Below are 13,570 nucleotides of genomic sequence, written 5' to 3' on the forward strand. Positions count from 1 at the left end.
TTTGGGACGTACAGGGCTGCAGCCGCCAGAGAAAGAGGAGACTTTCCCCAGCTCCAGGGCTGTGGCCGCCGGGGAGAGACAGCCCTCCTTCCCAGCCCCAGCTCTGTGGCTGCTGTGGCAGGGGAGAGGGCACATCCATTGCATTAGAAAGGTAAGACTACTGATATTAAAATAAGAGTTGTGTGCTTTCATTTGTAGAACAAAAAAACTTTATTATTAAGGTTTTTTTATATAGCACTTTTATCTAAAGCGCTTTACAATAGTTAGCTAACGGTGCAAACAACATTTGGAAAGATCATTAAGTGGTCCGCCGAGACCCTCCGCAATTTTCAAGTGGTCCGAGAAAAAAAAAGTTTGAGAACCACTGGTATAGTTCAAAGGGAAAATATTTCCTCTTTCCCCCCTCAACTCCTCCAGCAATGGCTATCGACTCCCGGGGGGAAACTGCACAAGCTAATCATGCTAAGGCTTAGCACCCCAGCAGTTAGTGCCTACTCCTTCTGTTCAGCTGCACACACTCTAACTGAAAACTGCTCTTGGCTGCTCCACCATGGCTTGGAGTGCACACACACTTGAAGAGAGACAATCAGTGGCAAAGCATCATGGTCCAGAATGCAGCTCATCATTAAGGTCAGAAAGAGGAATTCTAGTACTAGGCACAAAAGCCTCAAGTACCACAAATGACACTCACTGCGTAACAGTAATTACGAGTCATTGTTCTGGAGTTTCCTAAAGGGTTTTCAATTAATACTTCTTTTTCCATAAAGATTCTTCAAGTGTATTGTTCCTTTCAGGAAAACACAGGCCCCTCTATTACAATCAAATCAGGACTAAAATGCCCAGATGTGTGTCTTAGATTCACAATGATGAAAACCGTATTTCACTCAACTCCTTTTGCCACTGTACAGCCAACTTCAGTCAAATCTTCGTTCAGATTCCTGGCACTGGAAGACATTCATTTATATATAAGGCTAACCTGAGAACCTAAAATCTATGAACCAGGCAGATTTATTTTTCCTTCCAACTTTATTTTTATTGTTAGATAGGTCAACGTTCAACAGCAAATCCAGCAAGGATATAAGTGAAGATTGTCATGTACATCAAATTCAGAGAGCCATTAAACTTCTTGGGACAGATTCTGAACTTATTCACATTAATGTAAGATCTGAGTTACTCCACTGCAGTCAATAAAGGTACTCCAGATGTACACTAGTGTAGTGGAGATTAAAATTTGATTCCCTACGTTTGCCCTTCAATTTGGCCAGTTATACAACCAATTTCAGTAGCGGACAGAAGAAGTGTTTCAACCATTCCAAACCCCACCTGAAGTGGGATGGCTAGATTTCACTATTTCACCATATCTACCCGTCACCTACTTACTACCATAACAATTTACATCATAACAATAAGAAGCAGAGGTTTTTATTGAATCTGGCCCTTTAATAATAAAGGCAACCTTCCACCAAGAAGAATAAAGAAGAGAACTGAAAAACAGAATCACAAGTAATTTATATACTGTAATAATATATACCCATACACATACGTATATACAAACACATATTTACCACAGCAAAAATCAAATTCCTTGGTAGAAAAAAAATTCTACTTGTTAGCAGTAATATTTGGAGATTTCCTTAGTTACACTAACTACAGCTATCTCATAGAATGATTTCATCATAAACCACAGCTGCCTTGCTAGATTCAGACCACCTGGCAACCCCACTATCAGCCCAGATGGTAGGCTTCTGCAGGTGCCATATGATGTGATATGTAACCATTAGGTTTTGGTCCATTCTTTCATGTTATGTCTGTAAGAAATCCTGGTCCTTTTGCAAGCATATCTTATAATGGTCTTAAAAATACCTATATAATACATCAAAATTAACTCAACCATAGAAAAGCTGACATTTTGAATCGCTCTAACTTCAACTTTTCCTGACTGTTTTACTTTGTAAAGGAGAACATAGGCTCTGACAGTAATCTCCCATTGTAATTAATGATTACAATGTACTCCTCTTCGGTATCAGATTTAGCACCTCATTAACGTGTATGGTATTTTGCTTGTACGGCACAGCTGTAGTTAAAGTTGAATTAGTGTTTCCATTATAAAGCCATGTTTTCAAGGGTTTATTACTCAGTCGTAGAAGATTTACTTTGAAATGAAAATTGCCACCGAGTGCTTCAGCTTGGCAGCAATTTTATGCCTTCAAAATTTGGGAGGGGAAAAAAATCCACCCTGTTTATTAATAATTCACATTTTAAAAGGCATCGTAAATATATGTTTGCATGATAGTCTTTGACAGCTCAAAAGAATGTCGACACCTACACATTGCTGAGAGATGTGTCATTTTTTAAAAAAAGCCACACTCTTGTACTACTTGCCAGAAAAAAAAAAAAGACTTAAAACTAATACAGTTAAATTTCTTTTAATATAGAAAAATCTATGCTAAAGTCATGTTAAATTTATGACACAGAGCCCCAAAAGAAAAGGGAAAAAATTACATGCAAGCTGAGCCCTCATTCTGGGTGAGTCCCAATGGCTTTGTTACTAAAAAGATTTACCGGCATGTCTAACTAAATTTATAAGTAGTCCCATTGACTGCTGTGTCAACTTGTGTCTAAGCATTTGTTTGCTTGTTATTAAAGCCCCAAAGTGGGTGGATCCCGGCCAACTGGATATAGCTACAGTGAAGTCCATGAGGTTTTACACAGGTCTGTGGTCAATCCATATGAAGAGAATGGCAGGATTGGGACCTAAGTCCTAACAGAGTTAGGCCCTTCTGTAACTAATCTTGAAGACTGGACATCTTGCTCCATCATTTAATTAAAAGCACGCTGAAGGATATATTCTGGCAGATAAACCCAAACACGTCTAAGATGCAACTGACTTTGCAAGCAAATCTGAGAAAAATATTAGACAGGTCAAATTCTAGCCTAGCAGCTTGGCAGTGCCTGTTTAAGTATAGATTTGTGCATGTTCATATATATTTTTAAATATTTATTGTAGAACTTTCTGATACATGACAGGTAACTTCTATGAAATGCCCCCCATTACTGGCATTAACATTACCCTAGAGAATATTTACTTAGCATTTTTCCCTCCCACCATAACATTTAGGAAGCTACTGGCCAGATTTGCATGCAGTTCAGCACCTCCCACTGAGACACCTGTGGTCAGATTTTCAAAAGGGCTTACAGCTCCCAATGTAGCCATGTATTCAAGTGCTTAAATAGGAGAAGAGCTCTTCTGAAAAAATCAGTCTGGTTCTGTTGTAAGAACTGAGCACGTCTGAAAATGCCAGGTTACATGCCAACATTCTTAACCAAACCAAGAAAAGTAAAACTCCCCCATAAGCCTTCCTTCCAAGCTATTGTAACTCAGAGTGTCATCACGGATCTGCCTAATATACGTTTCTGGAATGGGACTAATGCAGGATGATATGTATGACAGCTAATGCCAGGAAGTCAGGATGGAAGCATCCTACACTGAGCAAACAACATTCCCATTGCTCTGAGGAAACACCAGAAATGCCCAGATTTTTCTGTTCTTTGCACTACCAAAGCACTCCCACAAGATAACAATGGAAAAATGTGTTTTCTCCAACATTTTTCTTCCATTTTTCAAGAGAACATTGCTCAAGACAACAAAGAGGACAGGCCCCTTGTAGCAACTGTGTTATTCATTATATCTACTGTTAGAGTTTACGCCACCGCACCTCAAGCCCCAGCTATTTTCCCCACAAACAACATGGCTCTACTCTCTTCTTAATCAAAGCCTCAGTGAGTTTCTGTACATCAAAGTCACTGAGATAATGATGATGCTTACCCAGGCCCTCATGAACCCCCGACCTCTCTTTGTAGTGTTTTCGTCTCCCTGGTTGTTCCAAGCATGGGAGTCCACCTATCTTTTCGAAGCACAGTTTCTTGTTGATTAAGAGGAAAAGGACTGTGAGGAGGACAATAAAGACTCCAACTGCAGACAAGAACCCAATGGCCTCCGGAGTAACTAGTGACAAAAACAAAGAAATAAAATATTATTGCAACTGGAAATGCTTGTCCCCTAGCGAAGTGTGGTTAACTCACCTCCACCCCATTCCCATGCCCATGCCCTCCCAAATGCGTAAGAAGCCAAATTCAGCAGAATGCAGCCTGTAGTTAGTGGATGCAACCTCCATATTGGGCCAAATCTACTGGTGACATAAACAACGGGATAAATTCCACAATAAATCTGATTCTGCTCTCCCTCCGGGTCTGATACATAGTCCACTGAAGACAACGGAAAGACTCCCCTTGACTTCCACAGGCTTTGGATCGATCAGGTGCATACACCAGTGCAATTCCATTAACTTCAATAGGGTTACTCCCAATTCATGCGGGTGTAATCAGGCTCAGGCTCAGTGGGGCAAAGTTGACCATGCATAAACCATGCATACACAGCCACACGCAAAGAGGGAGTGCTATGTCTTAAGGGTGACAAAACAGCATTTATCTTTTCAAGTCGGAAGGAGATTGAAGGAGAGATTTCATTTTCCTTGCGGCAGGTGAGAGGAATAAGTGGCTGAACCTCTTGGCAGACAGAGAGGTACTGAAGGCAAATACCTTTGGACATTTTTTGCACTTCCTCCAAAAATACATAAGACCATCACAGATGGAGAATGTCTCTGGTACGGGAGAATTCCTTTGCCATTTACTAAGAACCTGGGAAATGTGTCTGTCTCTTCAATGTATCCTGTTAAAATGTTTTTCCTTTGTTGAAATAAGACACAAGCTCCAAAATCATGATTATAACTCTGAACAATACAAGGCCACATCCCCAGCAGGTGTAACTTGTTGCCGACTTCGGGCCTGGACCTCAATTAACTAGTGACATCACTGGCTCTACTTCAGCTGAGAAAGTGGCCCTGTAAGGCAACATTTGCATGTTAAACTGTAGAGAAACATTCTCTTATTTCTGCTTGTTGCATTCTGCCTGAGCCGTTGGCTCTGGAAAGAATTAAAAGCTTTTCTGCTATCATCTGTAAAGCAGTCTCGTATCACGCACGTTGAAATGCCAAAAGCAAGGACAGACATTACACAGATCATCTAGTACAGGTGGCAAAAGCACATATGTCAAAAAGCATAAGCACCATCTGCAAAATAATTCAACATATTCCAGTCATTAATAAATTAACATCAGATGGCTGCGAAGTTCAGTTGCACAGTTCAAGTCAAAGACCCCATCAAAATGAAACATTGGTGGCATATGCTGATTTTGACGCTATGGCTCACTGAAGGGGCAGGCAGCAAGAAACAAGACAGCCAGATTCAGCACCACATATCGTGTACTCAGCTAGAGGTTTACAAGATTTGACTGAGCACGTATTCAGGGGTGAAGAGGACTGAATTGTCTTCAGTTCCTGTACTGACAGCAGGTAGTGGGACTGCGGGAGGGAAGATTATAAACAACAGACTGATGTGGCTAATTAGAAACAAAAAATCACAACTTCTCAGAAACAAGCCACACTGAAAAAACGTTAACACGGCTTGGAATGAAACCCGGCAAAGCTGAGAAATGCCGAGGTAAAGCAGAAACTGGTGAGTTGATTCTGATCTTGCTCACACCAGTCTGAACAAGCCGTAGCTCCTCCAAGTCTATGCTTTACTTGCCCTCTTCCCCCTAGGTACTGAGGCATGTAACTGGTCCAGTTCCACCATGCAATAATGATCTTTTGGACCAGTCCAGCAGCAAAAAAGGGTTGGTCTGTAAAGAGGGCGAATCTCTCAGCCAGGAAACCATCTCAGTGTACAGGCTTCCCGGGATGGCTTTCTGTGTCCCAACTCTGCCCCTGCCCCTTCCCCACCCCCACTCCATTCCCTGGAGGAAGGGGTATCCTGGGGCAGGGCCATGGAAGGAGGTGAGGCAGCCGTGCCATTGCACCCCTGCTCTTTTCACCTGCTGCAACAGCCCTTAGGTGGCTGTGGTAGCTAAGCAGAAGTTAGAACAGCTTGGTGGCACAACTCTGGAATAGAAAGAGGTGCAAGGCTGGCATAAAACCTCCTTTGCCCTCCCTCCCGCCCCCACTGACCCCTTTCCTTCACCGAATACAGCTCTGGCAGGAAAAAGAATGGTAGCCATGTATGCAAGCCCCACTTCTCCTCCCATCCTCTGACTGTCTCAGCTGGCATATCTGGGGAATACGTTTAACGTAAGCTCTCGAGTTGGAGACTTGACCACAGGGTTTTTTAGTGATCTGAGGGGGAGGGAATGATGTCTAATGGCTGCAGGAGGAGATGTTATTGTCATGAGCAGGACACAAAATGATGAATGCCTAAGGCGCTTCCAATCTGTCAGGCACCCGGGTTCTGGCCACTAGACCTTGAACTTGGCTGAGGCACTCGATCTCTCTGGCTGAGTCTCCAATAGCTGGCTTCCATTTTCTCCCGCTGACAGGGCCCCAATCTGCCTCCAATGTTCTGAAGAATATGCAGTCTAAACCTGCTCAGAGCAGGTGTAAATGTCATGGTGACAAACACACCAACACTGCCTTGTCTACGGTGGGGCTACCAAGCTGCTAGCAAGAGGGGTCAGCTTCCCAGAAAAAAACAAAAACCACAGTGAAGACCACACCTCTGGGCCTCAGTTTGTGGCCTGGATAGAACAGCTTCTTACTGTGGCTGTCTGAAAGGACTGGTGGGGAGCTCCAGGCCACGTTATGACTTGGTATCCGCCCAAACTGGGGTGAAGCTGCTCTTATAGTGGAGGAGGTTATGCCCCACAAACACAGGTCTGAGAGGCTCTTCTTCTCAAACTGGCAAGGAGAGAGTCGATACGCATATCTGCCTGTTTGCTGCCAGGGAGAAAAGGGGCAAGACTTGTGCGGAAAGTGGGGGGTGTCCATGCTGCAGGGGCTGAACTTATTCCAGCAACAAACTGCAATAAGAGTCATGGGGAAAACCAGGGCCACTCTGGTCTCCCCTATCCCTGGACAGGTTAGCTGCAAAAGGTGGGAGGCATCTGCCACCAGAACTCATCAAAAGCCTCTCTTCTCCTGCATGTGGAAACCACCACGTTACTTGTGCTGAGTGCCAGCCATCTGTGCCTTAGTGCCTCTGAGCGAGGTGCACATGATAGCATTTGAATGCTGTATCTGGGAAGAGACATTCAGCTCAATGCATCTGATGGCCAGTTGGGATAATGTACCCTGTTGTGTGGGTAGCCAGCTCATGCTGTATGACACGTGCATCAATCAGCACAAGAAATAAAGTTCCAGACACACACCTGTGCGCGTATCCTAATTGCTTTCCAGATTTCCCAACCCTTCTTTCCTGTCATTCCTCAGCTGACGGGTTATTCTTCACACTCACGCCTCGGGGCTGAAAGCAAGTGTGAGAAATTGCGCCAAAAGGTTTTTCTGTTTTGGGGTTTTTTTGCACTTCTGTTACCTCACCCAAAAGATTATGAACGACAGGAACAAAAGTTTGCAGCCACCATTGTTTATATACCATCATAGGGGCTTCACAGACAAGTGAAAAGGAGCAGATTTTGACCACAGTGGGTACGGCCTAAGTTAGACAGAAAGAGATGACAGAGCCTCGGAGCAAGTGAAGAAACACCATGACAGGAAACATGGTCTTGTAGTTAAGGCACTGCACGGGGACTCAGGAGATCTGTGTTCTGTCCTTGGCTCTAGCACTGAGTTCCTGTGTGACCTTGGGAAAGTCACTTCATCCCTCTATGCCTCAGTTCCTTTTCTGTAAAGTGGAGATAATCGTACCCTGCTACCTGCCAGCAGTGCTGTGAGGATAAACTAATTACAAAGGTGTGACATGCACACGTATTCTAGTGGTGGAGCTATGTCAGCAGAAAGATGATAGTATGAGATTGAGATGTGCTTTGTTATAGACACTTTCCATTTTGTCATCCCCTACCCCCGCTTTTTTAATTAAATGCTTTAATATGATGGTGGGTGCAAATTACGTCTCCCAACTGCATACATTGTTTTTGCACATGCAATTGTTCATGAACAGTCTAGAAAACCGGAGCACACCATTTAAGGGATTAAATCTGGAGAAAAGGAGGTCTGTGATGGAAGTGAGATTTATAAGCAATATCTGAAGGCGGATGTTCCAGGCATAGGGTGCTACAATCCTGTCACTATTGTACCCACACTAACAAACTACCTTTGCATTATAGGGAGTGACTACACTATGCAGAGAAGGAACTATCCAGTATACCAGGGGTAAAATCATGGCCCCACTGAAGTCAACAGGAGCGTTGCCCCTAACTTCAGTTGGGGCCGGGGGGAGGGGAGGAGAGGGAGTCAGGATTTCAAGCCTGCTGTATGGCTTGGTGTGAGTTTCACAGCCATTTTAGAAACACACTGAGCTCCTTCACCTAGAACAGGAAAACACACACTGGAAATTTCTCAGTGCACCTAACACATACATAGTACTTCCACTGGCTGGAGAGTGTACAAGGAAAAATCTTATTCCAGTTCATCACAGCTGGCCTGCCAAGGATTAAATTCTGAATAAAATCTTATTCCAGACAATGGTTCTTTCATTCCAATTGATTCCAAGCTTTCTGCAATAGGAGTATTTACTGGTACTTTTTAATTACAACCCCCCCCCCCCATAAATTGTCTGTTTTACTGCCTGTGCTAATTACATTTCATTATATATTTGGAGTAAGCTATTATTTTCCTGCTGGTTCCCATGGCTTTCTTCATTATCAACCGCTAATTGTCTAGCATGCGAGCTAAGTAGGCTGTTGTGTGGGCAGAAGTTCAAGGGAAAGCTGCGTGGCATTAGAAATGAGCATTATTATTAGTGTGGCATATTAGAAAGTTTCCACCTACTTGTATGCCCACATAATTTGTTGCACATCATCCCTATCAACAATGTCACCGCGCAACGAGGCACAGAAGGCCATATGTACAGAGCTTTACGCTCGACAATTAGCAGCAGCTATCGAGGGACGATGGTGTGGGGCCAAATAGCTCCTGCAACGACAGTGGAGATATAGGTCTGCCAATGGAGTAATGAACACAGCGAGGGCCCTTTTAAGGGCTCCATTTATCCTTGGCCAGCAGCGCACGAATCCCAGGATGTAATCTGGGCTCATCCCATCTGTCTGCAGGCCAGGGTCAAGTTCATAAAGGGAAATAAAAACAACGCATGCATTCTGGAGTGAATTTACAGAATAACTGTCTCAGAGGTTTTCGGTAGCCAGTGCTAATGCTAATTCGATTTGAACAAGATCCTGAAGAATCCATACCTATGTGAGCTCAGGAAGTGCTATGGAGACTATTATAGCAACCAGCAAAGTATGCAGAATTTCACAAATTTAGGTCAAGACAGAGTTTTAGGAGCAACTTCCTTACAAAGGGAACTGCTATGCCAGGGAGCACACATGACTGATGCTCTGAGCCACGGTTATCAGCATGGAGCAGGTGGCAGTTTTATTCATGTGCGTTGCATACACAATGTACAAACACTTCAGAAATAAAATGTGTTTTCACAGGATTGCAGCTCTCTTCTGATATCTAGCTCAAACAAGACAGAGACAGAGCCTGACCCTTCGTGACAGCTCACACCAGGATGAAATGGTTGCATAACTCTTCTGTAAATATATTACCAGAAATGAAATCAAACAGACCAAATTCAGCCTTGGGGAGGGAGGGTGCAACTCCCAGTTCAGGTTGCATTTCACTCAGGCTGAATTTGGCTCCATGTATTTTTATGCACTGCTTACGCCCCAGATAGCAGGATGCCTCTCAGCCCCTTCATAAAGGGACAACGAGCCTGATTCTGTTCTCACTGAAATCAGTTGCAAAACTCCCACTGCCATCAATGGGAGTAAGGCCAATCCCAGCGGCTTTGTTCTTGGTAATATATTTGCAGGCCGCCTTTGAAGGATCATGTTGCTTTGAGAGCTATGGTTTGTCGCAGACATGCCTGTTTTAGAGTAACAGGGATAATAAAGTAACTTCTATCTATCTCAGGTGCTTGTATAATACTTGTCACCATAGGATCTGAGCACCTCACAGTCTTTATTTTATTTATCCTCAACACTGCTGTGAGGTAGGACAGTGCTGTTAGCCCCATTGTACAGATGGGAACTGAGGCACAGAGAGGCTAAGTGACTTGCACCAAGTCACCCAGGAAGTCTGAAACAGACCCAAATCTCCCAAGTCCCAGCCCACCCTAACCATGGGACCATTCTTTCAGGCAAACAAGAATACACCTGTAGGTGGCTACAGTACAGCATTTGGCTTCCTATTTGGGACTGTTAGGAACAACATTTTCAAGTCAACAACTGTCCCCCTCCACTATGTCAGGAACAGGTGTCTACGTCTCTCCCTCCACCCCCTAAAGCAGGCCACACTGCCTGCATCATCAGCCACATCATGCTTAGACCAACATTTAACGTTTAAAGCCGATTTCTGGGTCGGTGTTTACCTTGCATCTACAGGAAGATGCTCCGGCATGTGGAGGGCACCCAAAAGCCTTTGTATGCTTTGTTGGGTCAATCAGGAGGACCAAGAATAATGATCTGTGCCTTCCCAAGAAGGCATCTTCACACTGCAGTACTCAGAACTCTTTTTCTTTCCCATAGCAAACGTTGGCAACTAGCAAAGGACATCTCAGGGTAACCGAAAATTGGCTATTGAACCCCTCACCTCTCCAGCACCCGTTCAAATGCAGAGCATGGAGAGCATGCCTGAAAAAGGTTACCATCTGATGCTCTACATCAGGATGGCCAACCCGAGCCTGAGAAGGAGCTAGAATTTACCAATGTACATTGCTAAAGAGCCACAGTAATACGTCAGCAGCCCACATCAGTTCCCCCCCCCAAGTTCCCAGTGCCTCCCACCCACAGGCAGCCCCGCCAATCAGCGCCTCCCTTTCCCTCCCACACTGCCCAATCAGCTGTTTCGTGGCATGCAGGAGGCTCGGGGGGCCGGGGGGGGCGCGACAAACTCAGGGGAGGGGGCGGGAAGGGGTGGAGTGGGGGCAGGGCCTGTGGCAGAGCCAGGGGTTGAGCCGTGAGCACCCCCGGCACACTGGAAAGTTGGCACCTGTAGCTCCAGCCCCGGAGTCGGTGCCTAGACAAGGAGCTGCATAGTAACCTCTGAAGAGCCGCAGGTGGCTCCGGAGCCACAGGTTGGCCATCCCTAGTCTACATCAATGGAGTTTGGCAGTCTCAGTCCATCTCCCAGTCGACAGGTATCCATATCCCTCACACACATCATAGTTGACACGAATTGTCAACCTTATCAATGGTCTCAGAAGATACCCCAATTCAGAAAGATACTTAAAGTGCACATGCTTCAGTCAGCCAGAAAGATCAAGGACTGAAGGAGGACAGAAACCATTCACATTTTTAGAGGTGGTCCCTCCAGGTCAGAGCTGAGGCACATTGGCAGGTCAGCATGGGGAAGCGCGCACTACTGTTGCTTGTCCTGCAAATAAGTATGAACACTTCAGTTTCCAGGCCTGTCAGTCTGCAACCTTCCTTGAACACTAAAGTCATACCACTTTTTTTTTAAAGACAGCTCCCTCATTACCAAGGTACCACTAATGCAGTATTTTGAGACAGTGAGGGGATAACATGCATCACTGTGATGATGCATCCATCAATTGCTATCCTCTCAAAGAGTAAATAAGCAAGCACCCAAACACAGACTTTAACGAATATGCCCACACCCCCACCGTTTGCTCTTCCATTACTCATTTCCTTCCTTGTGACACTAACAGCAACATGAGCTCATAAGAAACCAAACTCTCGCATTCGTGCCTGCCTGCTCTGCACATTGAAAGCATGAGGTGATTGCTCCAGAATTCCCACAAACATCCCCTGCTCGTTTCCTCCTGCACTAACAGAGGCTTACCAAGAATGACCCACCCTCCCCTCAAGGACAAAAGAAGAAAAAAGGTCATTCTGATGGTCTCGTTTGTCTCACCTGGACTTGATAAGCTGTAAGAGAGAGAGGCCTTGTTACCACCACGCACCCCACATCTGTCTCTTATAACCTGTACAGCCACCCACAGAACTCTTTGCAAGGGACTTCTATTAATAAAAGGAAACAAACATTTTGGCGTGTGAGGTTTATTATTTTCTCGGATTTGGTGGGTGGCAAAGAATGAGCTAACCCTAATTAGAATACTCCTGCTCACATTATTCTCATCCTACAAACGCCAATCTTCCTAGTCTCACCTCTTTGACCCCAAACGTGACAACTCACCCGCAGCCAAAGGCTGGACAGCAGCTCCCTTCAAAGACCTGAATAAACCCTATTCCATCATCAATTGACCAAGGATGATGACCAGTAAACCTTCTGCTGAAGGCTGAGTGTGTTGCCTTGGCAATCTGCCTGACCTCCATTCCCCAGGGAGTGAAAATGTGCTGCCAATAAGAGATTGCAACTAATCAACTCAATCTCTCAATAGTTATAGGGTTTCCCATCTCTGGATGGCAGGCCGTGTGCCCAGACGGAGCAGAGCACTCTGAATACAGACCTGGCTTTTACCCTTTCCTAGCTCTCTCCTTAGGCTGCAGTCTTCTCCTGGTGGTTACATAGTGAGAAGAAAAACGAGGCCAGGGTGTACTTATTAAGCCTGCTTGAGAACTCTCTGTTCTGGGCTTTGGTGGGTGTTTCTAATTGCCTAGAAGAGCCATTTCAGCATAGGCAGCTATGGAAGGGAAGGGGAGGAGACCATTTGCTGTGCGAGAGCGAGCTGAACATCATACCTATGAAAGGATTTGTGCTGTAAATGACCCCACTGCCGGGGGCCACGGAGCGAGCTGTGCTGCAGTCTGCCTTTCAGATGCCTCGCGGAGTTCTACGCCTACCACAAGTTCAGAGGGATGTGTCACAGATGCGCCAAGCTCTGTCCACGCTTGCGCTTGGTTGGTTCCCATTAAACACTCACTTGTAGTAGGCCATGGATTTTCACTGTGGCTGGGTGCAACCACGCGTTTTAGCATGTAGTTACAGAAGGAACGCAAGGGATCGGTAAACCCTGTCACCCCTCGGAAGCAGTTTAGTATGAGGGTATAAAGTTCGCTCTGCCCTTTTGGTTCATTTTTTCTTGTTAAAGCCTTCTTTTTCAGGGCACAGAATAGAAGTCTTAGGCCCGTGATCCCACAGGCTGGGTCTTGCTCTGCCTCTAGTGTTTGGGACTTGAACTTGACAGGGGGATGATCCTATGCATATTCTCCAGTTTTCCCTCAGTGGGGCATCCCCCACTGCATGGGATTGTTGGCACGCTGCCTCCCATGCCACCCCCCCACCCCCGGCTCCCCAGAACCCAGTCCAGCTACTTGGATTTCGGCCTTGGCCACTGAGGAATACAACCAAGGAACCATTGTGCAAAAAGCTTATAGTTTTTCAAGGGATCCTGCAAGAAGGAGGAGACTGCTTGTAACACCAGGTGTGGTTTCCAGGAAAGAATGTGCCGTGGGAGATTTCTGGACTTGTGGTATCAATCAGGCCCCCTGCACCCAGTGAGTGTGTTCTAAAAGGAACTGGTCATGGGAGAATGCAAAAGCCATTAAAGCAAATACTACGAAAAAATGACTGAGGTT

General features: G+C 45.2%; 1 protein-coding gene across 3 annotated transcripts in view; it reads right to left on the bottom strand.

Moving 5' to 3' along the window:
• SYT16 (synaptotagmin 16) overlaps nt 1-13,570 on the bottom strand; it is a 142,519-nt gene that overhangs the window by 65,311 nt on the left and 63,638 nt on the right. For 2 of the 3 annotated variants that reach the window (XM_073349901.1, XM_073349900.1), the window contains exon 1: nt 3,827-3,895. Coding sequence is in view for 1 of the 3 variants with exons in the window: in XM_073349902.1 (XP_073206003.1) it covers nt 3,827-4,006 (180 nt within the window). In the remaining 2 variants the exon portion in view is untranslated. Of the gene's footprint in view, nt 1-3,826; nt 4,007-13,570 lie in introns of those variants that run through there. The other variant, XM_073349902.1, reaches the window with a different exon arrangement.

This window comes from Lepidochelys kempii, chromosome 6, assembly GCF_965140285.1.
Source record: "Lepidochelys kempii isolate rLepKem1 chromosome 6, rLepKem1.hap1, whole genome shotgun sequence".
In the NCBI taxonomy this organism is placed as follows: domain Eukaryota; kingdom Metazoa; phylum Chordata; order Testudines; family Cheloniidae; genus Lepidochelys; species Lepidochelys kempii.